This window comes from Myotis myotis, unplaced genomic scaffold (genome assembly GCF_014108235.1).
Source record: "Myotis myotis isolate mMyoMyo1 unplaced genomic scaffold, mMyoMyo1.p scaffold_m19_p_8, whole genome shotgun sequence".
Taxonomy (NCBI): domain Eukaryota; kingdom Metazoa; phylum Chordata; class Mammalia; order Chiroptera; family Vespertilionidae; genus Myotis; species Myotis myotis.
The window spans coordinates 31,412,800-31,438,681 of record NW_023416390.1 but is presented as its reverse complement, the minus strand read 5'-3'; the positions used below and the strand labels follow the sequence as shown (position 1 = coordinate 31,438,681).

General features: G+C 51.3%; 1 protein-coding gene and 1 long non-coding RNA gene across 3 annotated transcripts; both read left to right on the top strand.

Moving 5' to 3' along the window:
• The first annotated feature begins 420 nt into the window (after nt 1–420).
• On the top strand, nt 421–6,874 carry LOC118661815. The gene is made up of 3 exons (XR_004969487.1): nt 421–645; nt 2,479–2,581; nt 4,307–6,874. It is a non-coding gene; the product is annotated as an uncharacterized LOC118661815 (long non-coding RNA).
• Nucleotides 6,875–8,364: 1,490 nt separating this feature from the next.
• Nucleotides 8,365–13,612, top strand: NPPC (natriuretic peptide C). Of its 2 annotated transcripts, none has more exons than XM_036320797.1 (3): nt 8,365–8,737; nt 9,214–9,455; nt 13,131–13,612. In XM_036320797.1, exons 1-2 carry the CDS (start codon nt 8,648–8,650, stop codon nt 9,433–9,435), a joined length of 312 nt encoding a protein of 103 aa, XP_036176690.1. In that variant the 5' UTR covers nt 8,365–8,647; the 3' UTR covers nt 9,436–9,455; nt 13,131–13,612. The 2 variants fall into 2 exon arrangements, with proteins under 2 accessions (XP_036176690.1, XP_036176689.1); XM_036320796.1 differs by lacking the exon at nt 13,131–13,612 and adding an exon at nt 10,151–10,286 and having other exon boundaries at nt 8,369–8,737.
• Nucleotides 13,613–25,882: the final 12,270 nt, after the last annotated feature.

Genomic DNA, 25,882 nt, shown 5'->3' with positions numbered 1-25,882 from the left:
CCTGTCACCACCCAGCTCAGCGGGTGCCTGTGAGCTCGTACTGCTCCGCAAGTTCTCTTTGGTCAGATTACTGCCAGGGGCAGCTCCTTTCCCCGCTCTTGCCCTGCCCTGTGCCCCCAGGAGACACAGGGCTGCCCTGACTCCCACTCTGTGGTTCCACATTGAACAGATAATTGTTTAGCCAAAGGGCTTAAGCTCAGTTGAAGGCCTGGGGGTTAAACAGGCCCTCCTCCCCACCCAGCCCTGCCCCCACACACCCCACACACCCCACTCACCCCATCCCCCTCATGTCTTGCCCTGATCTGGGGTCTGCTCAGCCACTCTGAGTCCAGAACCCGCGTGGACTCTAGGCCCTGCCCATATCTGAGCCACTGTCTTGTTTCTGTCTCAGCCCCAGACTATGCAGCCACCTCCCAGCTGGGCGTCAGCCAGAGGAGACGGAAGGGAAGGAGAGTCAGGAAGCTGTGAGGATCCCCAAGGCAGAAAGGAGGCTCTGCCCAGCCCAGGTGCTGCCTCTTTTCCCTGGCAGCCTCAGCGCCACCCGCATCCCCTGGCTGCTGTGAGGGAGAGTTTCTCTAATGGATCAGAGCTGGTTCATTCATTCCATCTCACTGCGTGCCAGGCCGCTGCTGCTGGGAAGCCAAGGTGAGTCCCAGTGGTTTTTCTCTCAAGGACAACTGAAGGAAGAGTGCTCATCACCACCCCCTTACCTCTCCCCACCCCTGCAACCCAACCACCCTCACCCTTTCATAACACTGTCCCAACCTGCTCTGGCCTCAGACCACCTAAGGCATGCTGGCCACCTGAGAGGGCTGGTTTCCTGACACAGGGTTACCCCCAACCCTATGACCACTGTGTTCCCAAACCATCTGGCCCTGCCCTTTCCAGGCCTCCTAGAAATTAAAATAGGAAAGAACGGGAAGAGGTGACAATGCAATCCCTGAGAATTGGCCGTTGACAGATATGACAAAGCCCCAGAACTCTAAGCACCCTCCCACCCCGAAAATGCCACGGGTGGCGAAGGAGCTGTGTCCGATCTCTGCCAAGCCACAGACCACATTCCCACGGGAGCCGCTCACTGCAGGGTGGAGACAGCTGTTCCTCTCAGCAGATGTTCTCACATGAAGCAGGAGTGCTCCCCAGCCCGATCCCTATGACTCACTGGAGTTCAGCCAGCTTACCCGTTAGGCCTGAGCAGCCTGCCGAGCCCAGTGTGTGGCTGAGGGCAGATCAGGTGGCCAGTTGGGGCCTCTACGGCCCCATCTGCAAAATGGGGAGTCTGGTCGCTTAGCCAGCACCCTCCTTCTCTGAGGACAGAGGCTGTCTCTGTCCCTGCTACCCCCACAAGGCCCAGTGTGGACTTGTCCCTGTTCATTTTTTAAGCACCTACTGTGTGGCAGGCAGTGTACTAGGAGCTGGGGCATTTTCCCCCAAGAAGCTGGCAGAGGGAGAGAAAGACCCCCGTGGTATTAGGGCTGTGACAGTGACATACTCAGGCGGCTGCGGGCCTTCGAGCTGAGGCTCCCCCACTGTCCCTGCTGAACCAGAAGAGAAGCCTATGGAAACAACGGGCCCAGGAGGAGCCTCAGGACTCAGCTGCAGCATCACACCGAAAGACTCCCAGGCCACCCCACTTCACCCGGGCTCTGGCCAGGCCCTCCAGCCAGAAACCAGCCTGTCCTGAGGGTCTCCTGCCTCGGCAGAGCTCAGAAATTGTCCCGAGGGTCACACGTTTTTTTCATGAGCCTTACCTCCCAAGAGGTTCTCGTGAGCAGCTCTGACCATGCCCCCTAATCTGACCACTGCTCTGCTGCCCTGCAGTCACTTATGGGCGGCACCAGATGGAGATTCAAAGGGAAGGAGAGAAGGCGAGTGTAGCACCTGGAGGTGTGGGGCCAGGATGTCCAGAGTATGATACTTAATCCCTCTGAGTCCAAGATCTCTCGGGGTAAAAGGAAGAGGCAGGACTTCTCTCTGAAGCCAGGCGCCCCACCTCCCAGCCCAGCCTGCAGACTCCCCCCTCCCACCCCCACTTCCCAACTCAGCCACCACCGGGCTTTCTGGATTGTCTCATAACATATCACTCATCACACTATTTCTCTTAGCTCCGTGGAGCCTGTTCTGCTTGAGAAACACATTTGGATCTAATGGAGTAAGAAGGTGCTGAAGTTAGAAATATTTGCTCAATTTTGTAATATGTATGAGCATATGTTACATTCATTTACCCAAGTTAACTCTCCCCCACCAGGCTGTGAGCTAGGGTCAGGAGCTGTCTCATGCTATAGCGTCAGTGTGATATTTTTAACCACCATAGACAATAATTAAAAACATGACTTTTTAAGACGACACGGCCAACATGGTCAACCTGGACCCCATCATCAGATGTTGTCCTGATGATTTGCTTCACTATTTCCGTGGGGGGCCCACCAGTCCTTCCTAATTGTGCTTCTCTACATGTTGTCCCCATTTCCCTTCTAGCCGTCACTGAAGATGCAGGCTGAGGGCCTCACATCCAGGGCTGTCTGGGGGCAGCTGGGCACTGGCAGACTGGTTTATTCAGGAATAAAATGCTGGAGAAGCTGTAAGTGGCTCTGAGGATCGTGCAGGGGAACCAGGCAAGCAAGCATTTTTGCATTTCAGCTTATCCAGTGGACTGAGAAGCCAGGCAGCAAAACAAAACAAACCAACAAAAAAACCATTGGCCACTGTGTCCACTACACACACAGACTGCCTTCCCTCCTCCCCACCTCCATGGAGCCCAGCTCCCCCATCAGCTACTTATCAGAAGTTCTGAAACCTATTGAACTCTAAGCCTCGGACTTCACTCTTAAATTATTTTGCCACAAGGCAAAACAGGTCATCATTTGAGGATTAGGACCCTTCTTCCCAGTCAACACTGGGACACAGGGACCCTCCCAGGCAATCCAGGAAAAAAGAGTTGTTGTATGATGTTGCACATTGGGCCCAGAAACAATCCACACAGGCACAAGGATGGTTTTCAGACAATTTATGGTCTTTTAATTTGGGGTGGCTTGCGGCTTAAAAGTATTTTCCAATTCCCATAGAACCTAGATTGCAAAAAATACGTTCCCTAACCCTCATTAGCATCTGATTGTCTCTCTCACTAGTGTTTTCTGGTCATTCTCATTTTAGCAATTGACTTCTCACCTGAAAATAGTTGGTGATCACACACTCCTAGAGCAGAAATCTACAGGGGAACCTCTGGCTTGGAAAACCCAAAGCTGTGGCTCCTCGAGCTGACTGGTGGCCCTGGACCCTGGCAGATCCATCCCTGATCCCTTTGAGGCCCCTTTTATCCACAGCAGAAGCCCCCTTCCTTGAAGACTGTGATCCCCAACAAATCTGTAACACAGTCTCCAAGACCAGACAATAGACACCCTCCTCTGGGTACACACCAAGAAGCTGGGCTCCCTGCAGGGACCCCCCAGAGCAGCAAGGGGCCACTCCCTATGTGGAAAAGCTCCAAAACTCAGCCAAGGCAAGCCAGGTCCCCAGGCACAGGGCCCAGCAGCAGATCCATTCCTTTTGCAAACATCTGGTGCAAGCTCCACGCTGAGGTCGGGATGCTGCTTCATCCTGGGCGGGGAGGGCCTCTCCCTCACTACCCTGCTCACTTTCTCAGGGTTTAGGCCTCAGCTTCTACTGCCTCGCCTGCCTATTGATAGCCTTATGGGGAGCAGTTTCTCCTCCCCCCCCCCCACCCTGCCCCAGGAAACAGGGCCTGTTTGTTGAGGCTATCTGTGGAGCTTATCTGTCTTTTATTGAAGGGGGGTGGGAAAGGAGGGATAAACTCTGACGTCATGGGCCTGCGTAGGACAGCAGGGTTGGAGGCCATCTGCAGCAGGTGCTGGCAGGGCCCCTGGGAAAGGAAAAAGAGAGCAGCTGGCTCATCAGGTGGGAGTGTCCTGGGGTCAGACAAAGACCTCATGTCATGATGAGGTTAAGCTTTCCTGGAATTTCTGGCCCAGGAAGGATGGATGATGCTTCCTTGGTCTCCAATTCCTCTCCTAATGCCAGACCCTATAGGTGCAGGACTCCTGGAGAGGGTTCCAAGCTCAAGGAGACCCGGCCAGGCCAGGGCCTCTATGTTTTCCATGGGTCCTCACCACCAAACAGTCCCAGGGAGTCCTGGAGGTACAGGGTTCCCCTGTCTGGGAGTGTGTGTGTGTTTGTGCAGTAACATGCAGAGCCCTCTTCTGCCACAGCTGCTTTGTCCTGCCTTCATCCAGGGGTCAGAAGCCTCTCTTCCGGCCTCCTGATTCACTCTGCTTTTTCCCAATTATAGGTGGTGAAACTGAAGGCCCCATGCAGTGATGGGACTTGGCCAGGGTCCTATTGCAATTTCCCTGCCTGGCCTTCATGAGATCTGCTCACCGCCTGCTCAGTGTCCTCTCTGGGAAGTTATGCAGCTGGAAGGAGGCCTCTGGGATAAAATAATTACAGAGAAAACAGATGGGCGGCTGAGCAATCCTCCCCTCCTCAGTGTGCCTGAGAATCCTTCTGTCTGGCCCCAGGGCCAGGAGGAGGTGCTGTTCCAAAGGGAGCTGGTTACCACCTTCTGGGAAAGGGGCGCTGGACAATCCTGCCTTAGCCATCCCTTCTGCATCCTCTCAGGAGCCTTTTTGTGCACCATTCTCACCGGAGGTATCGTCATCAAGGCCCACTCTCGTCTCCCATAGGGTCCTGCTAAAGAACCGAACATCAACTGTCCCAAGGAAGGGCCTGTCCGTGGTAGATGCAAGAGCCTTACCTTGCCCTTGGTGGAGGAGGAGAAAAAGGGAAGAGGGACTCACAAGAATGAAATCTTTTCCCTCCATGTTCCCACCTTTCAGAAGTCCAGGAGGGAGAAGAGGGTCCCAGCTATGCAATTCTCTGATGCCTAGGCCTTGGCACACTTCAGTCTGACTCTGACTTTCCCCATGCCCTGCTCCCTCTCTGTGTCCCCACAACTGACCACTCTCCCTCAGCCTCCTCTTTTATGACCCCCAGGCTTGCTTGCGCTCCGTACCCCCAAGAGCTCAGGAGGCTCCCACTTTTGGAAGGCAAGCCCCTCCCCAACTTTATCACATCTCCTGCCTCCAGAACTGTCCACCACAGACTTGCCTGTCTCTCAAGCCTGCCTCCTCTGGCTACCGCTACCTGAATGCTGCCCCACCCCCTTTTTTCCTTAGGTCTGAGCAGGCTGGGTTCTGCAACATCAGGCCCTCCCGGCTTCCCTCAGTTTCACTGGGTTGCCCTTTAGTGAGAGCAATCTCTCATTTGGTTGTTTTTCTTTCATTGCATCCCTCTCAGCCAGAGTGCATTCCCCCTTAGCCCAATGGGACGCTGCTGTTTTCCATCTAGATTTCCCTTCTCCCCTTCCGCTGGGTCTCCTTTCCTGGCTCCGCACAGGCTTTTCCTTCTCCAGGAAGCTCGCCCTCTAGCCCGGGCTGCGGGAGCTGCCCTCCCTCCCTGCCACGTCCTTTCCAGCCTACAGAGCTGGTGTCTGTTTCCTGGGGGTTCTTCCTAGCCCGGTTGGAGCTTTGCAGGCTGCAGGGATGCTCAGTGGATCCTTGGGGAATCAGTGGGTGGAAAAGTGGCAAATGACAGGATCCCCTGCGGAATTGCCAGGCCTGTTCTCTTTCCTCTACCATCAGGGCTTTTCACACCGAGCATTTAATAAAGTGCCACGAACAGCTCATGTTCAGCTGCTCAGTGGGTCCAACTTTCCCAGGCCTGGCTCCTGGGACCAGAGCAGAAGTAGACCTCATGAAGAAAAAGCAGGAAGGACCTGAGTGCCCTGTCTAGGCCCAGGAGGAACACAGAGTCTCCTCTGCAGCTTCCTGAGCAATGAAACCAAGGGGGAAGAGCAGGGATGTGTGTGTGTGTGTGTGTGTGTGTGTGTGTGTGTGTGTGTGTGTGAAATCTTCTGTTGCAAAGACAGTTATGTGCCGACCACCTCCCTCCCTGAATGTCCCTCTAGCCCAGGCCTAGAACGTCGTCTCACCCCACCTCCCAGGCTCAGCAGGAGCGGCTGTATAGCCTGCCCCAGGGAAGCCTTGCTCCACAGTTCACTTTGATTTATTCTCAAAGACAGGGAGTCCTAGATCTTTGCCCACTGTCACCAAGTACATCCAAGAGACAAAGACAGGAAGAACCAGCCTACAGAAGGAGGTGACTATGGAGCACTGGAAGCTTCCAACCTGTCCTTAATAAGGGATTTCAGAGGCTGTAGCCATTGACCCCAGAAACCAGCCCAGTGCCTGGCTCTAGAGTCAGTCTGCCAGACATAGCCGGCGTAAATAAGGCAAGTCTCAGAGAAGTTCCTTTCTCATAGAAAGAGTGGTCCCACTCTACAAATGTTACCTCGAAGAGACAATCTGGGGGGCCTGTGTAGATGTGGGGAGTCAACTCACCAGTACTCACATAGGATGCTCTGCTCATGTCTGGATCCTCTTCAAAAGCAGGAGATTCTTCTACCCAAACTCAGGCCTCAGGTGTAGGTTATTTCTTAAGCAAAAGGTGCGAGGGGCACAATTGGTTGGTGGGCATTTTCTGACTGGGTGTGCCAGGGTGGGATGTAGAGAGCCGTTGCCTCCTGGCTTTGGGTCCAGGCTCCCCTGCAGAGCCACCTGATTCTTTTACCTCTTGATTCCGGCTGCCTTCCTGCCTCTGGTGCAGTTTCCTTTCCTAAGGTGTGTAGGGGGGGACTCATTCCTGGAATCCGGGTTGTCTTAGCAACTGGAGGCTGCCACTGCACCTTGGCCCATAGAAACTAGCCCAGTGCCTGGCTCTAGAGCAGCAGTTCTCAACCTGTGGGTCGCGCCCCCTTTGGGGGGTCCAACGACCCTTTCACAGGGGTCGCCTAAGACCATCGGAAAACACATATATAATTGCATATTGTTTTGTGATTAATCACTATGCTTTAATGATGTTCAATTTGTAACAATGAAAATACATCCTGCATATCAGATATTTACATTACGATTCATAACAGTTGCAAAATTACAGTTATGAAGTAGCAACAAAAATAATTTTATGGTTGGGGGTCACCACAACATGAGGAACTGTATTGAAGGGTCGCGGCATTAGGAAGGTTGAGAACCACTGCTCTAGAGTCAGTCTGCCCGGCTCCTTAAGCCCCTGTAAACAGCGCAAGTCTCGAGTCTCGAGTCTCGAGTCTCGGGGGAGAAGTTCCAGATGGGCCACATTCTTTGTTCAGGAGGCCAAGAGGAGGACTTCATCGCCCACCTGGAGCTTCCTCCCTCTTCCGGAGTTCTCCGCTCTCCAGCCCAGCCCTGCTGAGAAGCAGCGGAGGCATAGTTTTCCTGCATCTCACTCAATTCTTGGGATACTGGGCTCTCCGCCTGGCGGCCCATCCCCAAGGGACTCCTCAGAGCCCGAGGGATCGGACGCCTTGCCCGAGGGAATCGTGGGCAGCAGGCCATGTCCCACAGACCTCTCTATGGCGAAAACGTGAAGGCGACCACCTGTCACAGCGTGAAGGCGACCACCTGTCACAGCTCACGGAGCCGGACGAGGATCGGGGCTGACTAAAGAAGCCTCTGCAGCTTGTGCAGGTGCACAGGACTCTGGAGCGAACAACCCACCCTGTGGATCCTCGCGTGGGTGCAGACAGGGTCAGGCGTGCCCCTGTCAGTGCAGACGGATGCCAGCCCCGGGTCAGACGCAGGGACTTTATTATGTACCGCGGAGCCGGGCTGAATGCGCACTTGAGAGCCCCAGGGGCTGTCACCCCATGCCACCGCACACACGCAGAAGCACTCGCATTTCGGGTCTGCCTTGGTAGCCCACCTTATTCGCTCTTCGCTCTCAAACACACCGAGGGGCGGGCGAAAAGCTTGCACTCTCCTGTGTAGGACTTGCGCTCCCCGCTGCGACCCCGGGCAAACCACGATACCCTTGCTCCCCCTGCGGCTAAAACTCCGACCGTGTTCTCTTGCCCCGGATTCCAAAGGCATACGTGCGATCTGAACTCCCGGCGAGCAGGTAAAAGGTGGAGCCGCAACCCCAGGCCTGAGCCTGTCAGGCGCCCAGGGAAGAGTTTGACAACAAGGCAGATCTGCGCGGATTTCGGGCTGTGCCAACTTTGTGGCCGTGTGACTTTAGGCAAGTGATTTAATTCCTCTGAGCCTGTCTTTGCACCTGCCCAGCGGGAAAGTGATCCCTTCCAGGGAGAGGGTGTGTATTGAGGTCCAAGCGTGTAGGCAGGGCGCCAGAGCACCGGCGCTAGGCACGCCAGGGCGCGCGCTTACTGCAAATGGAGTTCCCTTGCGCGCGCCGCTTTGCAGCCAGCTCCGAGTGCAATCGGAAGAGAGCCCGCCAAGCCGCGGGATCTCTCCGGGGTGAGATGAGGGTGGGGGCAGAGACGGAGCCCCCGCAGCCCCCTCCCAGCCCTCGGAGCGCGTGCCATTGGCCCGGGCGGCCGGGTGGGCGGGAGGATGACATCAGCGGCAGGTTGGATTTATAAAGGCGCGAGCGGAGCTGCGGACTCAGAGCGCACCCAGTCGGCACCGCGTAGCTCTGGGACCCGCGCTCACACAGCAGCCCCGCCAGCCCGCTCCGCGTTTGCCTGGGCATCTGCTCTTGCTGCCGCCTGCGTGTGCCCCTCCACCTCAAGGGCACCATGCACCTCTCCCAACTGCTGGCCTGCGCCCTGCTACTCACCCTACTCTCGCTCTGGCAATCCGAAGCCAAGCCCGGTGTGCCATCGAAGGTGGGCGCTGTCGCGGGGATGTCGGGACTGTGAGAGGCTGTGTGGGCGGGCTGGGGGTCTAGGAGATGCGGCCCCCAAGAGGGAGCAGAGAGGGCCGTAAGGCGGTCCTCTCCTCTGAGATGAGCTTGGGAGGCAGACTGGGAGCCCTGGAAGCTCGGATTCAGGGGTCTACGTCCCCAGCTTCTGGAAAATGTCGACAGATGCGCAGCACCTACCCAGTGTGGCCTGCCGGGCAAGCGGCAAAAGAAGGGAGGGTAAGGGGCTCCCCGAAGGAGCGGACAACCATGGCCGCGTGGCAGGTGGATGCAGTGCCGAACGGTCGGCATCTCTAGGGGCGCGCTCAGGACTCGGAAGGGACAAATCGCACTGGCGGGCGCCTCCGGCTGGAGCATCAGGGGCCCCAGAAAGTCTCCCTCCAACCTCCCCCTCGCTGCCGACGTGCGTCCCTTCACCTGCCTGCTCTTTTTCTCGGACAGGGCCCGCGAACTCCGCTCGGGGAGGTGGCAGCCGCGTCCCAGGCTGAGAGCGGCGGTCAGAGGAAGCGCGGTGCCGTCAACCTCGGGGGCAACCGACTGCGAGTGTTCCAGGACACCAAGACTCGATGGTCCCGCCTTCGCAGAAAATACCCCAGTTCGGGCAATAACTGCTTCGGCCATAAGCTGGACCGGATCGGCGCCCATAGTGGCATGGGATGTTAGTGCGGCGACCCCTGGCGGAGGTGAGTACCACCAACCTGGCCGCCTGGCGCTCCAGTACACCTAGCTCCCCCTCAGCGCCCGCCAGAATCTAGCCTTAACCCCTCCAACCCACCCCCACCCCCACCCCTCACCGCCCCAGGCCGATTCCTCTGATCCCCTAGCCCTGGAACCCATCCGCCTCCCATGGCCTTTGGAGGGGAACCAGGCTACACGGACATGAGATCATGTGTGTGCTAGTCATTTGCCCCCAAACCTATTTATCATCCCATTTTACAGATGGATAAATGAGGGATGGAGTGAAGGAACTTTGGAAAGGTCAGAAATGGTTCAGGATAGATGGACGCCCCTGGCTTTCTCCAGAGAAGCAGAGACAGTTTGGAGGGCTCCGGCCATCCCTGGACCATAAGTGGACTAGCAGCACTGGCCCCAATTTGCCAAATGGGAGCGTGGAGGGGAGATCTGGGGTTTGTGGGAACAGAGGAGGAAGAGCATACATACAAGCCCAGGGCAAGTCCGTCTGCCAACCATTGTATCATGGTGCCAGGCAGTAGGTTGCTCAGAGGTCAGGATGTTTCCTAGGTCTTTTGTCCCTAAAGTGGGACAGACTTGGAGAAATACCTGCCCCCTTACTGTAGCCAGAGTAGCCCGCTGTTTGCATCACCAGAGAGCTTTTCTGGCCCCAGAGCATTCTGATTCTTGTCCCTTCTCTAAACAGTGGCTGTGGGCAGACTGTCCAGGGTCCTGATGCTGCTGCCCCCCTTGTGACTTCAGGATCCAACCTCAGTGTTTGTGGCACTATTTCAGGGCAAGGGAAAAGACACTAAAATAAATCTTATATTTTGCAAACTCAACCTACGTGTCCCAAACTGAGCTCCTCGTCAGCCTTCCCATGCCGTTGTACCTGGGCTCCCTGTTTCCTGCATGGCGTCCTCACTCTTCACTAGGGCTAGAAACCCCATGCTGCCTTCCGCTCCTGCCAGGTGCCACAGCCTGAAAACGTATTGTGGCAAAGGTCCTCACCTCCTCTCCTTATCTTCTTTGCATTCCTGCTGCCCATCAGTGCCCAAGGAAAAACCATGTCCCCACCTTTGAAATTGACACTCAAATACTTTAGAATCTGACCCCTACTGGTTTCCAGCCATATCCTGCAGCCTGGCTGCTGCCATTCCATGTCCCACAGCCTGTCTGTACCACTCCAGGCCAAGCTACCCTCTCACCTAAGAAGTCTTACAAGTGTCCACACCCTGTCCCCCCAGGGGGTAATGAGAAGACCCTTTTAAAACTCTCCAGCACATTACCTAACCTTTTTTCACAGTTGTCCACATAAGAAATGTCCAAATCTGTAGAGAATTGTTGTAAGAGTTTATTTGAGCTAAACCGACATTGCCAGGAAGCAAGATCTCAAATCTTGCTCTGAAAAAAAAACCACACACACAGTTTAGCAGTTTATTTTATACATTTGAAATTAAGGAACAAGAATGTAAGGAAGATTACAGGAAGATGGGAGAAAGCAAAGCATGGGTTGGATTACAGGATAGTTAAGATTACTGTTCTCTCAAGGGTGGTTATGCCTCTGAGGGGTCTGAAAAAGAGGATCACTGTGGCATTTCCACAGTGTTAACCTCGATACACAAAAATGGGCAGGGCTAGTTTAGGGCAAAGATAAACATTTTACTAGGGAAGGTATAGGCCTGAGGTGTGACTATCCACCATGACCTGCACAATTAGGAATTTATGATCAGACCACACTGTGAGGTTACATTACAGCACCCCTTTTTAAAAAATATATATATATATTTTTTTTTATTGATTTCAGAGAGGAAGGGAGAGAGGTAGAAACATCAATGATGAAAGACAATCATTGACAGGCTGCCTCCTGCATGCCCCCTATTGGGGATCGAGCCTGAAACCCAGGCATGTGCCCTTGCCTGGAACCAAACCTGAGACCCCTCGGTCCATATGCCAACGCTCTATCCACTGAGCCAAACCAGCTAGGGCCAGAACACTTTTTCACCTGAGCTATAGATGCCTCCTCAGATTAACTCATGGGCAACTGAGGGCTGGATGTTAACAGAAGGTGACCTGAAACATCCCTGTGTCAGTGATCAGAGAACCCTGCCCCACCCAGCTGGGCATTCCTCTCCCACCTGTCTAAGGTTTTAGCTGGTGCCCTTCCTCTCTCTGCAGCCAGACTTGGCTCTGTTTGTTGGACTCATCCCTGCCAAGGGATAGGTGACTCTGCCATTTGGGGCCCAGCCTGCGGTGGCTATCACTGTATTGGCTTTGCTCTCTTTTCTCCAGTCTTAACAACAACGAGTTGGGAGACACAGGCCTCAGTTTTTTCATTTGTGACTTAAGCACCAAGCTCAAACTTTAGAATCTAAACAAATGTTATTCTGTGGGTTAGCAGGAGATTAGGTGAGGGCCTGGAAAGGCCCTGGTATGCATGTCCCCAGAGGCTCCTTGTCCTTGGGTGTGCCTGTCCGTGGGTACCAGATGATGACCCAATGGGTGCTGTGCAGGAGGACTCTAGATCACTGAAACTTCTCAACCCTTTTGTCCAGGGAACTTGGTCAACCTCCTGAAACTTGTCTTTTAGCTGAACACCCACCTCCAACACCCTTAACCTTCTGAACCCCACCCTCACCTCCCATCCCCATGACCTTAGCTCTAAGCAGCCACCCTAATGACTGTCGCTGATGATTATAGTCTTGATTATAAAATGGTAATGACAGAGACTGGGTGGGGCCAATGCCTGAATGAACACCTTGCCCATGGGCCCCAGGGACATCACAGACATCTGTCATCTGTTTAAACACAGGAGACAGTCAGAAAAGGGAGCTGCGGGAGAGTTCATCAGGCCACTGAGGCCCGGGGTCCCTCTGCACTGACTGTTCTTTGCGGGGGGCACCACACCTCTCAGGAGGATGCCTTCCTCCACCCAAAGCACCCCTACACTTCATAGCAAAGACGGCACAGCCCGCATCAAATGACTCTGGGGTTATTGCTCTAACCCAGCACACCCCATGTGCTGCTGAGACACCAGCTCCTCTGCTTCAGAAGGAGACCCTTTGAGGTGAAGCCAGCTGGGGAAGCAAGTGCTATTTACTGAGTGGCCGCTGTGACCCAGACGCTCTGCATGGCCCCTTGTACACCGTGGGAGGTGGCTATTATCCCATTTTATGGGAGAGGAAATCCATACTCAAAGCTCTCCAGGGCCATCCAGGAAATAAATACCAGAGCTGGGGTTTGAGCCCAGAATTCCTGATTCCTCAGATATTTCGTTTCCCTCCACTGTCATGCAGACACATACAGCTGAAGCAGGCACCTGATGGAGGGTTTGTGTCATAGTAAGACCAGGAAAGAGGGTATTCTCCATCCCCCTCCCCTCACCATGTTTCCCGGAGCCAAGGGCAAGGCCAGCAGTTGGGGAGGGGGGAGGGCGGGCGCGGGGGCTGGCAGACATTCTGGTTCCACCTGTGCTGGGGCAGGAAGTGCGAGTGTCACAGTGGAGGAGAGATGAGGCTAGGACAGGGTGGCGTGGAAGGGCCCCTCTCCTACCTGGGGCACAGGTGGAGGGACACTGCTTCCTGCTGCTTTGGGAAAGGGGAGGAAGGCTTCAGAGCGGCCTGGCAGGCCGGGCTCTCTCAGCTGAGGGCCAGCACTGAGTGTCCCGTGTCCCCTCTGTGTTTCAGGCTTGGGAACTTGCTCCGTTTCACTGCGATTACCCTTGGCCATCTGGAAGCAGCTCCGAGGCAGCGTGGCTCTCACATTCTTCTTTCTTCCCTGCGGTACTGGGAATAGGCAACACCAGCTGTTCGATTATTACTGGGGGAGGGGGTATGATTTTATTGTTTGTTTGTTTATGAAAATGAAAAATAAAAAGTTATATATATTACATATATAATATACATGAAACACACACCTACACCGACGTGATGACAAGGGACAGTTTTTTAGAGACTGACAGAACCAGCTGTAAACATTGCTGTGTGTAAATTCATGTCATGCATAAATGTATTTATGTTGTAAAGTTATTTATATTGTTTATAAAGAGATATTTATAAAAAGTTTTATTTATGTAACTAAATGAAAGAAGTCAATCGTTGTAATGTTTTTGTATTAACTAGTTGAAAAATGTAAAAAAAAGAAAGTCCTTCTGTGAACATCTTGAAAACTGTCTTTATTTATTCATTGCATTTATTTTTTTAGGAAGTAGTCTGAGGAAGAGGGAGAAAGTGGAAGACAAGGCTTTCTGCCTCTAACAGATCTCACAGGTGGGCTCCCAGTTGTTGGTTTCTTGTCTCAGACAGAATCCCTAATCTGCTGAATCTGCTGCTCCCGGGATGGGGTTGGCCTGTGGACTCTTCCTAATGGTTCTGACCAGCTTGACCAGGTCAAGAAGCTCTGCCCAGAGCACCTGACAGCTGGGAAGTCAGAATTCATGAATTCAATTAAAAATTTAACTTAGAAAAAAAATATATACAAAGTTAAAATTAAAATTAAAAAGAAATAAAAATTGCATTTAGCCCTGGCTGATGTAGCTCCGTGGTTAGAATGTCAGCCCGCACACCAAAGGGTCACGGGTTCGATTCCCAGCCAAGAGCATGTACCTGAGTTTCCTCCCATCCCGGCCCTGGTCAGGGTACATGCCAGAAGCAATCAATTGCTGTGTCTCTCTCACATCGATGTTTCTTTCTCTCTTCTTTCCTCCCTTCCACTCTCTAAAAATCAATAGAAAAAAATATCCTCAAGTGAGGATTAACTCCGCAACAAAAAATCATTGAATTTAGCTGACTGAGGGTCTTCTAATCCTATTGGACCTTTTCTCTGTTATTAGAGGAAAGAAATAACCGAAAGCTCCCCTTCTGTTTGGGGAAGATTAGAAGGTTCCTGTCTATCTTGTAGAATTGGTCAGGTCATCTTATGAACCTTAGCAATCCCATTTTATAGACTTGCTCACGGAGGCACAGGGTGGGTGGTTTTTATCTCATAGTGAATGCTGTGGTCAGCGTGGCGGGGGGGGGGGGGGGGGGGGAGCCGGAGAGAAAGAGGATGGATCACCAGATGTCACACTTACACGGTGCTGTGTGCTTTTCAAGGGGGTTGTGGTTTTTCTTTCCACTTGAAGCTGCTAACAGTTATGGTTCCTGTGCCCCAGAGAGCCTTGGATGTGAAATGATGAGCAGTTAGAATCTCTTTTCCCAGAACCAGCAGGAAGCTGTTAAGTAATTCCGAGGTAATCTCACTGCATCCTTGGGAAGGTGACACTGATACAGCATCCCCCATATGTCTCTGTCCCCCATTTGGTGAAAGCGGGGACATTAAGAGCCTTCAGGCTCGTTACATCAGGGGGGCCTGACCCCACGGAGGGCATTGGGAGCTGTGTGTCCCGGGTCATGGGGTCACAGGCCCAGCTGAGCAGTTCCAGAGGCAAATCGGCCAGTGACCTGGCCTTTCTGCTGGCATCTGCGTTCCGTGACCTTTGCTCCCAAGTCATCCTCCAGCAGCAGGTCCTCAGGTGGGTGGGTGGCCAACGTAGTATTCAAAGGCTAATTCATGTGAGGAAATCACTTGTAAGATATGTTCCCACTGGGGGAGATTCCAGGCCTTCCCACCTCCGCAGCTTCCACCTCTGCCCCAGTGGACATCTCAGTGCCCACCCTGCTCTGTGGCTCAGAACTCGGTGCTCGTGTAAGTGAGAGGAGAGTTCCAGCACCCAGGCCTCCCCAGTGCATCGGCTCACTGTGTGTGTGCAGGCCTGTGCTGGACGCCGAGGGCCACTGCAGAAGCAGGGAGGGAGTGGGACGAGGCAAGTGGGTGCACTGTGGGCTTTGCTGGTGGTGAGTCAAGCACATCTTCCCAAAGCCCAGAGACATAGGGGTGGCAAATGTGGGGTTCAGGGAGCCACCTCCAGAGGCTAAAGGCTTTCCCTGTGGACAGTTTTCAGGGCTGCTAGGACCCTTGGGCCTAAGCTACACAGGCTATCCTCCCAAGATTCTCTTTGCATGAATTAGCCCTCGAACAACAGAACAATGTGCACAACCCTTTGGTGCCCACTTCAGTCCCGCCAGGGGAGGCCAGCCCTCAGCCTGCTGGCTAGAATGTGGCTGGACCGCCAGTTCCCCTTTGACCTGCAAACCTGAAGTCCTGCGGCTGCTTCCTCGGCAGTGCTGCAGATACGCCATCCCAGCCAGGAATTTCTGGAAAGTCGGAGAACCTGCAGAACCTGCAGTTTCTCTCACACACAGGGGGACCACAGCAGCCCAGATCGCTGGAAGGAAAGGCTCCAGGGAGCCCTCCTGGACAGGGCAGCACCTCCACAGTGTCGCAGAGTTCCCTGCAAAGGGCCAGTTGGGCTGGACAGAGGCAAAGAGAGTTTCAGGTGCTGGAAGGCCTCAGGCCTCGGGGTCCCAGAGGAAGCCATTCCCTTCCCTGAGGTGCTTGGTTATTGGGGATTTAGGGTGGAGAATGGGGAAGAGTTGAGAGCCTGCCAGGCCGAGGCTCGCTGGTGACATGGAGGAGCCCTGGCCCTGCAGAGCTGGACCCAGAAGCCCCACTTCAGGCTCCCAAACACAAGGAGGCCCAGTCTTTCAAGCCCATGACAGGGCGTTCTCCAGAGATGTACCCCAACTCCTATCATGAGGTGGTAGGGAGTTGGGGGAGGCAGGGCCTCCAGGTCCTCTGCCAGGCACACAGTTCCAGGAGCCTGCCTCCCCTCCACTGCCCAAGACATGGGAGGTCCTCCCCTGGCAGCCACGACCCCACAGGGGTGGTGGAAATGGGGCTGCACACAAGCTCCGCAGGTGATCAGAGAGGCCGCCACACATGGACAGACAGTTCAGAGTCCTCCCTTTGGTAGGAGTAACTCTTAGCTCAGGCAGCTGGTGGGGTGTAGATGGAAGGGCCCCACCCTTGGTTAGGAAGCAACAGTCAGAGTCCCTCAGAATGGGAATTGGACTGAGCTGGTTCATGTGAAGACACTTTATGGAGGGCCTCCTTCCAGCGGCATGAGCAGGGGCAACCCAGGATCCCGTGAGAAGCCAGTCTCTCCACTGGAGTGAAGGGAGGAAACGCCCCAAGTTGGAGCTGGGTAGCGGGGTCATCCTGAGAGGGATGGGTCACCAAAGCAGGGCAGAATGAGGGAGAATAACCCAAACCCCACCTCCAGTCTCTTGCTGTTGCTTCCATTTGGCTAAACCCAGCAGACACCAGCCAGAGGGGAGCCCAGGTGATGCCGCCTGCAGCAGTCAGCCTGCTAGGACAGGTAGGTGGGAGGCAAACAGACTCAACAGCCCCAAAGGGCCTTGGTTTCGGCAGGGATGCAGCACGCTCCTCTGGCGGGTAGGGGGCTGAGAGCTCCTTGCCAGAGACAGTCCCTTGTCTTGGTTGCAGAACACAGAGGGTTGCCTGGGTCAGAAATGTGGCCACGGTATGACTGACGGCTCTGATTCTGGGAGTAGGCCCACGTTCATAGCTTCACTGAGCTTGTCTGGAGGGCCACCATGTCCCACCAGGACTGCCAGTCAACCGTGTCCCCTCCCTGCTGGCGATGCCTGATGCTCTCTATCCTATCCTGGTCCAGGCCCTGGACAGATATGGTTTTTACAGGGAAATGATAGGATTAAAGAGGGTACCCGGCGAGTCCCCACCTGTCCCCCCACCCCCACCCCCGGGCAGACCCACATTATGTACCTGCCTGACACCAGCACAGGTAGACTCCCCATCCCAACCCCGGTCTACCCTTTGTCCTCTTCTAGAGTTTGAGTTTGTGTTCACATCCCAGACTTGATCTTCCATGGCACCAATTCTGTTCTTAGCTGCAGTGTGGCCTTTGAGTTCACCGTTTCATTTTCTGCATGTTTTCTTTTCTTTGCAAAAAGTTTTTCCTGTTTCATTCTTTCCCCCTTTCATCTCCTCTTGTTTCCTTTCCCCTTACTCTGTTGCCTTTTCATTCTAGCTCCTCATTCATAGAAACCATGTCCTCCTGCATTCTATGTAGAATGCACTGCAATTTCCTGAAATTGTCTTCTAGATCCTTCTGCAAATACATTCCGGAGGCCTGTCCCCTACAAATTCTAAAGGTATGAGGAAGATGTTGGGAAAGTGGCAAAACATTAGAAATGGCAGGAAAATAGCCTGACACAGAGTTCAGAGAGTCGCTGACCAGCTTCTGGTTGGCTCAGAGCCTGGGGCTGAGTGGAGACAGGACCCTGGGAGCTGGATGCTTGCTCCGTCCTGATGGAGGCATTCAGCCCAGGGCCGTACACCGAGAAACGCCCTGGCACTTTGTTAGTGTCAGTTCTTCCTGATTCCTCCTGGTTCTGGCATCACCTTGCCTGTCCGTCTCACTTTGGAGTACAACATAGTTAAACTTTAGAAAAATGAGGCCAGACTCAAAAAGTCACATACTGTGTGACTCCATCCACATGAAAGGTCCAGCAGAGGCAAATGTATAGAAACAGGAAGTCCTTCCAAGTGGTTGTCTCGGGCTGGAGTGGGAGGGTGAGGGGAAATAGGGAATAATTGCTAATTATCATGGGATTCTAAAATTGATTGTGGTGATGGTTGCCCAACTCTGTGAATATACTAAAACCGCTGAATGATACACTTTAAATGTGTGAACGGTACAGTACGTGAATTATATCTCAATAAATCTGTTACTTTAAAAATAAGGTTATTTCAAAAGGGAGAGTTTGATAAATTTCAAAAGACTCAGAATAAAGTCAGGCTCTCAGAACCCAGCCCTGTTTGAGGCTGGAGCTTTCCCAGGAGTGGTGCTTGCTAAGTTGCAGGCAGAGGTGGGTGGACCAGCCCAGGTGTCAGGTGGCCTGGCCCCCTTTCCTGCCACCACCCCTGCCAGCTGGGAGGTTTGGCAGGTGAAACCTCAGCCTCCTCTTCCATCAAGTGGGAACAATAGTCCTATCTCGAAGGGCTGCTGCAAGGGTAACAGGAGAGGAGCGTGCCAGGACCTTTGCTCTGTGCCTGGCAAATGGGGGGGCTATAATTATAAAACGGGGCGCACGCCTGGTCCCCCATCTGAGAGCCCAGGCTTCCCAAACTACAAACAAAAAAAAAACCCGTGTCCCATTAACAGAGAGAGCCGAGTGACCACAGCTTGTAGGATCGCGCCACCCCCTCCTAGTCACACCCCTGGTCCCAGGGAAACCCGAGGCACCACACAATTTCTTCCTTCTTCCTCTGGTTGACAGTCTGTGGTTCACAGGCCCCTCAAAAGCAGTGGTTCTCAACCTTCTGGCCCTTTAAATACAGTTCCTCATGTTGTGACCCAACCATAAAATTTTTTTCATTGCTACTTCATAACTGTAATGTTGCTACTGTCATGAATCGTAATGTAAATATCTGATATGCAGGATGGTCTTAGGCGACCCCTGTGAAAGGGTCGTTCGACCGCCAAAGGGGTCACGACCCACAGGTTGAGAACCGCTGCTCAAAAGGGACACAGCCACAGCCATGCTGTCAATGTGCTGTTCTGTGGGGCACAGAACTCCTCACTGGGGCCACCCTGAGCTCTGGGGCTGGATGAGGGGAGGTTCTGGGTCTCCAAGCAGCGATTCTGGGCCAGGTCCACAGCCTTGGTGAGCTGCTACTTCAGCTACTGCCACCAGCGCTCAGGCCTTTGGGCCTTGAAGTCAGCCCATGTGGGTGGGGAGGTGAAGAGGACGGAGGAGTGGGGGAGGGTAGCAGATGACCTCAGGCTTTGCCTCCTTCTTCATCACATCCTTATCTCTGTCCTTTGCATTGTCCTTATACCCACCCAACACCTCCTGACACTCCCCCAAACTCTTTCTTCCTCCTAAGTCTAGTGACAAAGGCCTTTGTGCTTTAACACAAAGATGGCCAGAGGGCCATTAGCTCTCAGTCCATAAAAGCAATCCCACCTGGGCAGAGCCACGATGCTCTACTAACCCCAACGTGGCTGCAAGTTCCTCAAGGGCCAGGATGGGTCTGTCTTGGTTTGAAGTTCAGCATCCTGCCTAGGTACTAGCATGTCTTAGACACTCAGCAGTTTGTGGAAGCAAAGGGCAAATTGAAGGCTCCAGCTGATCCCTGCAAATGGAAAGTTTGGTGACTCTCATGGATGATACCCTGGTGTGAACCTGGGGGTAGCACTCACAAAAGGGGCAGGGGACCATGAACAGGCCACATTCTGTTATCAGCAAGTGAAACCAAAGTGGCTGGCCCAGTGGTGAGTGATTTTTCCACCCCGCCTTCCAATACACTGATCCAATCCTCAGCTTTTCCGAATCTGCTGTATATTCCTTCCAATGTGTTCTTTGTTAGTACTGTTGTATCGCAAATCAGTGAGCTGGACAAGATGCCTAATGAGCCAATTAGTTAGGAGTCATCTTTATTGCGCTCAGGTTCAGAGCAGATTACCTCTGTCAAATTCTGAACAAACTGCAGGAGGGAGTATTTCCTTTTTATATCCTTCTAGTTCTTTGTGTAAGACCGCTTGTAACCTTGAGTACATATCGTGTCTAACAAACACCTGTTATATCTATACAGACAACTTGCATCTTTGAGTACATATTATATCTAATCAAACACCTGTCATATCTATACAGACAACTTGTAACTTTGAGTACATATCATATCTATATAGACACCTGTAACCTTGGATGAACAAACACTTGGCAGAATATGTGAATTAATATCAGTATCAGTGTATCAGCCCCTTTAGATGGCTAGCTTGCAAGGTCAGACAGTTAAGTTTATCTTTTCTATTACTCAAGCTAAAAAACAGTTATATTTTATAGAATAAGAGACTATCTAAAAATAACAGAGTAAGGGATTGTCAAGGGCGGGGGGAAAAAAGGACACATATGTAATACCCTTTGTAATACTTTAAGCAATAAAAATAAATAAAAATAGCAGAGTAGTTCAAACAGCAGTTTTAAACAGTAGTTTTCCAAAGGAGGGACCACCATGCTTCAGTACTATGTCAGCCTCTATTTCCGACTGTTCTTTTTCATAGTTACTATATTTTTTATCATGCTGCTGAGCATCTTTACCATCATTATTCTGGACTCTATATCAGGTAAATTCCTTACCTCCATTTCATTTATCTGTTCTTCTGAAGAATCCTCTTGTTCTTTTATTTGGGGGTGTTTTCTTGTCTGCCCATTTTGGCTGCCTGTTTGGGTTTGTGACTATGTATTAGGTAGATCTGCTACGCCTCTCAATCTCTAGTACAGGACATTGTCAAATGCTATTTCTGACTAATGAGGTCAGGCAAATACTCAAAGCCTCCAGAGACCAGTCTCTACATGCAGACTAATTGGATTCACTCTTAACACATTGGGGACCAGTAGTTTTAGTGCTAGCTTTATCCAGTGGCCAGATAAGTTTCTAATGAATGAGTACAAAAAACGTTTTACGCCGAACCAGTTTGGCTCAGTGGATAGAGCGTCGGCCTGCGGATTCAAGGGTCCCGGGTTCGATTCCAGTCAAGGGCATGAACCTTGGTTGCAGGCACGTCCCCACTGTGGGGCGTGCAGGAGGCAGCTGATTGATCTCTCTCATCGATGTTTCTGACTTTCTATCCCTCTCCCTTCTTCTCTGTAAAAAATCAATAAAATATATTAAAAAAAAAACAAAAACGTTTTACATAAATGTTAAAGGCATGCCTTAAAATTAAATACCCATTGCATTTTGAAATTATTACATGTTCTTACAAGCTAATATCTTTTTAAAGTATGATACTTTGTAAAACACCATGTAATATGAAAACACGAGAATTCTCATGATCCATCCGCAATATGTTAAATAGCCCTCAGGCAATCTCCTCAGGTGTGTCGAGAGGTTTTCCAATAGGGTGGGGCAATTGCTTCTGCCTGAAGGCTAATTCTCATTCTCAGTCTCTTAATGGGCCTCAGAAACTCCACACCATGGGACAAGGTGTTTTCAATTGAATGAGACAACTGTCTCCCACTCAGGCAAGAACTGCCTGCATATCAAAGGTCTGCCTGAGAAAGGTGACCACCTCAATGTGAGGGAATGACAGCACAGGAAACCGTGGTGTCTGCTTTCTGAGCTCTAACCTCAGAGGCCTCAACCCTGACTTCTGCTCACAATAGTTCCAGTCCACTCTGCCCTGCCTCCATGGGAGCACAAGGTAAGGGACTATGCACGAAATGTTTTGAGTTGGCCCTTTAAGAGGGTGCCTGCATTTCCAGCCATCTCTCCCTGGCAGACAGCAATCCTGCTGCTTTTCTCAGTTCTGGTGCTCTCTGCTGCAGGGACCAGCTTGGGGACTAGACACCATAATTCTCAGTGACAGACTCCACTGCTAAGACATCTCTCCCAAACGAATTTCGGCTGCTCTCTGACAATCCGGCCAGCCCTTTTGCGCCTCCACCCATCTTACAAGTCTCTATGCAGTCTCCAGTTTCCCTTTTTGGTTATTGGGGTTCTCTCCAGCAAGTTTTCAGTGGATTATTCAGGATGACTTTTTTGTTATTCAGTTGTAATTCCCATTTGGTCCTGGGACAATGTCTGTGTAGCATCCACTTACACTGTGGCCGTTTTTAATCTTCCTTCTTTTGGACATTCTAAAATCAGCACTCTGGTAAGTGATTATGCTCAATAACAGCACCCTCTTGTGGGAATTCAGAGAACAGCACCCTAGTATGTGTTTAGGCCCAATAGCACCCTCTCTGGGGCATTTTTAGAATTGCACCCTAGTAAGGGATTAGGTTCTATAGCGCCCTCTTGTGTGCATTCTTAGAACCGCATCCTAGTAAGGGATTAGGCTCAATGGTGCCCTTTTTGGGACATTCTGAGAACAACATCCTAGTAAAGGATTAGGCTCAGTAGGGTGCTCTTGTGGGCATTCTCAGAAGAGCACCCTAGTAAGTGATTAGGCTCAATAGCAACCACTTGTTGGGCATTCTTGAGACCTGCACCCTAGTAAGGAATTAGGCTCAATAGTGCTCACTTGTGGGAATTCTGAGAACTGCATCCTAGTAAAAAATTAGGCTCAGTAGCGCCCTCTTGTAGATCTGTTATGCCTCTCAATCTCTAGTACAGGACATTGTCAAATGCTATTCTGACTAATGAGGTCAGGCAAATACTCAAAGCCTCCAGAGACCGGCCTCTACCTGCAGATTGATTGGATTCACTCTTCATCTCAGAAACAGGAACTGTTCAGGACAACGCTCATCTAAGGAACAAAATTAAGAAGAGACCCCTGTAGGAAACACTTTTTCCCAACCCAGGACTTCCTCCATGCCCATCTTTATGCTCAAAAACAACAGAAATGGCTCCTCCGTCTCTGTCACTGTCACTATCAAAGTTTTAAGACTTTCTTTATGATTCTGCAAAGTTCATTTCCCTGGATCACTGCTTCCATCTGTCTTCTAGTAATGTGACCTCCCTGTGATCTTTTCCTATGGTGAGAAAGTCTCTCCGACCCCTGAAGACAAACAACTAGGATATGTGTGGTTATCAACTCTCTTGGTCCCTCTGAGCCTCAGTTTTTTATCTGTAAAATGGGGTGATACCTAATTCAGAAGGCTATAGTGAAGATTGGATGCCCCCTTGAGTTTCTTAGCTGTTGGCACAGTTAATACTTAATAAATGGCAAAAACAACAATAAAATGTACAAGGGCTATGTTGGCAAAGTTATTGAATATAAGAATGAATATAGCCCTGACCAGTTTGTCTCAGTGGATAGAGCATCAGCCTGTGGACTGAAGGGTCCCAGGTTCAATTCCAGTCAAGGGCATGTACCTTGGTTGCGGGCACATCCCCAGTAGGGGGTGTGCATGAGGCAGCTGATCGATGTTTCTCTCTCATCAATGTTTCTAACTCTCTATCCCTCTCCCTTCCTCTCTGTAAAAAATCAATAAAATACATATTTAAAAAAGAATGAATATAAAGCGATTATCCTTCCTAGGTTATAATTATTTTAAGTAAAAACATTTTTTTACAGAAACAGAATTTAAGGAGGATACCTGAAACCATTTCTCTGAGTACTGAGGGTTTAACTCAGCTAATGTAGAAGCAAATGCTGTCTCTTGACCCTATCTGCCAAGAACATCCTCAATCGGGCCACATCTTGCCCCTGCTCTGCTCCCACCTTGCTCAAGCCACCTCTGTCTCAGTTTTGACAATCACAAGAGACTCCTAGTAGGTCTCTATGTTTCCTCTCTTCACACAGAAGCTCAAGGGACTATTTTCACCCCAGGGCCTTTGTACTTGCTGTTCTCTCTGCTTGGACAGCCATTTCCCCAGATATCTTCCTGGTGGAATCATTTATTCAGGTGCCAACTTCTCAGACAGGCCTTTCCCAACCATCTTATCTGGATTCCCTTCCTACCTTACCTCCCCTCTCACTGGTTACCTCCTCACCCTGCCTTATTGTTCGTCTGACATTATATTATGTGCTTATTTGTTTATTGCTTGCCTTTCCCTCTAGAATGTAAATTTCATTGGGGCAGGATTTTGTCGTGTTCTCACTGAAAGTCCATTGTCTAAAGTCTACACAATAAATGCTCAATAAATATGTGTCCAATGAATAAATCATGTTTACAGCCAAGTCCTGGGTAACCACTCAGTTACAAGCAAATTAAAAAAAAAAAAAAAAAAAAAAGCAAGGCCTGAGTATGTCAGGGAGGTGTCTGAGGGCTTTTCAAATTACTCAGAGAAATCTCTGAAGTCTGAATTTTTCTCAGAAAAGGGGATGCAGAGCCATGAAAGAGAAAGTTGAAGCCTCCGAAAGGTGGCCGGGGGAAGGATCCACCAAGTCATTCCTGGACCCCTGTCCTCCTATGGGATGGAGGGCCCACAAGGCACCCCAAGAGGGGCTCCCCTGCCTGGAGCCCACTGTCCCACAGGTAAGTTCAAAGGCCCTCAGGTGCTAAAACAGCAGCTAAAGTCTGTTTCTAAAGTGAGGACAAAAGGAGACACAAATAACTGGGCTTATTATAAGTTCCACTTTTTAAAATCTCAATGGAGTGGTGGCTACACTTGTCAAAGTCAATGAACTTCATGGACACGGACAATAGGGTGGTGAAGGTCTGGAGCAGGGGGCAGGGGGGGCTGGAGGGGCTCAATGGGGGATTAGGGGGGCATATGTAAACTTTCAACAATAAAAAATTATTAAAAATTCAATGAACTTAAAACACATTGAACACTTCCAATGGGCACACCTCTTATATGTAAATTATATCTCAGTACAGATGGTTGGAAAATAACAGAGGTAACCAGAGAGAAGAGAGGAAGGTGAGTCACCGATGACAGCCAGGCTCTCAGACCAGGGATGCTGCCCCTGGAGGTAAGAAGTCAGGGACTGCAGGAAAAGACAAAGGAGGAACAGGTCACAGTGGAGCTGTATCCTGCTTTTTATAGAATGTAAACTGTTATTAGGTACTAGGGAATCTTTGTTGCTGACCCTGATATTTTTACATTTCTTTATCTTTCAAACAAAACTAGCACTATCAACCATGTGCCGCCACCACCACCAAAACATACTGCACTGGGTCCACATTTAAGCAAGGACCAGAATGACAGAACAATTTGGCCTGTACATGGTTAAGTTTACAGAGGTCTTTCAGTTAGCTGTCATGGCAAGGGAAACCACAGCCGGGTGGTGCCCTCTGGTGGGCACATGGCAGAACTGCATAGGATTATCAAAGTTTAAGTCCGTGGTACCCAGACTAGCTCATCATGTTTGTTAAGACACAGCAGGCGAGGCCCACCCCCAGTTTCTACCTTAGAAGGTGTGAGGTGGGGCCTGAGAGTGACCATTTATAACAAGTTCCAGGTGATGCTGCTACTGCTGCTGTTCCTGAGGCCACACAGGGAGTCACTGGGTTAGGGTTATCTCCTCCAATACATTGCATCTGTCCTACTAGATGACATGCGAGGAAATTAATTAAAACAAGCATTTTTCTACCTCTCCACAGTACTTATGGGTGACTTTTTTGTTGATTTTTCATCTTCTAGATTTTTTGCAATGGGGTTATAACTTTTTTTAAGCAAAACAATGAGACCCAAAGCATATCACTCTTGTTGGAGAATTATTACCACAATGGCCTTCCAAGAGGCAGGCACAGACCACTTTGCAAAGATGAACTGGGCACTTCAGAGTGTGGGCTCTTCCTTGGCTTTTTACTAACCTTCTGTGAAAAGCCCTGATCTTGCAAAGTCCCAGGAGGATGAGGGTTGGGCCCCCATGCTGTGGGGCTGGCTCCCCAAACACGGGAAGAGACCCCTCTTCTTCCAGGCCGGTGCTCCCTCTGCCTGGGGACTCCAGAGGCCTCTCACTGCTTCCAGGCTGTTGCTGTCAGGTTCTTCCCCTGCTCCTCTAAGAGCTCTTGAGATCTGGGCCCAGCCCCCACCCTACTTGTTTGCTGATGGGTCAGGTTTGAGGCTATAGAGGTAAAGGCAGTCAGCTCCCACTGGCTTTGCAGAAAGGAGG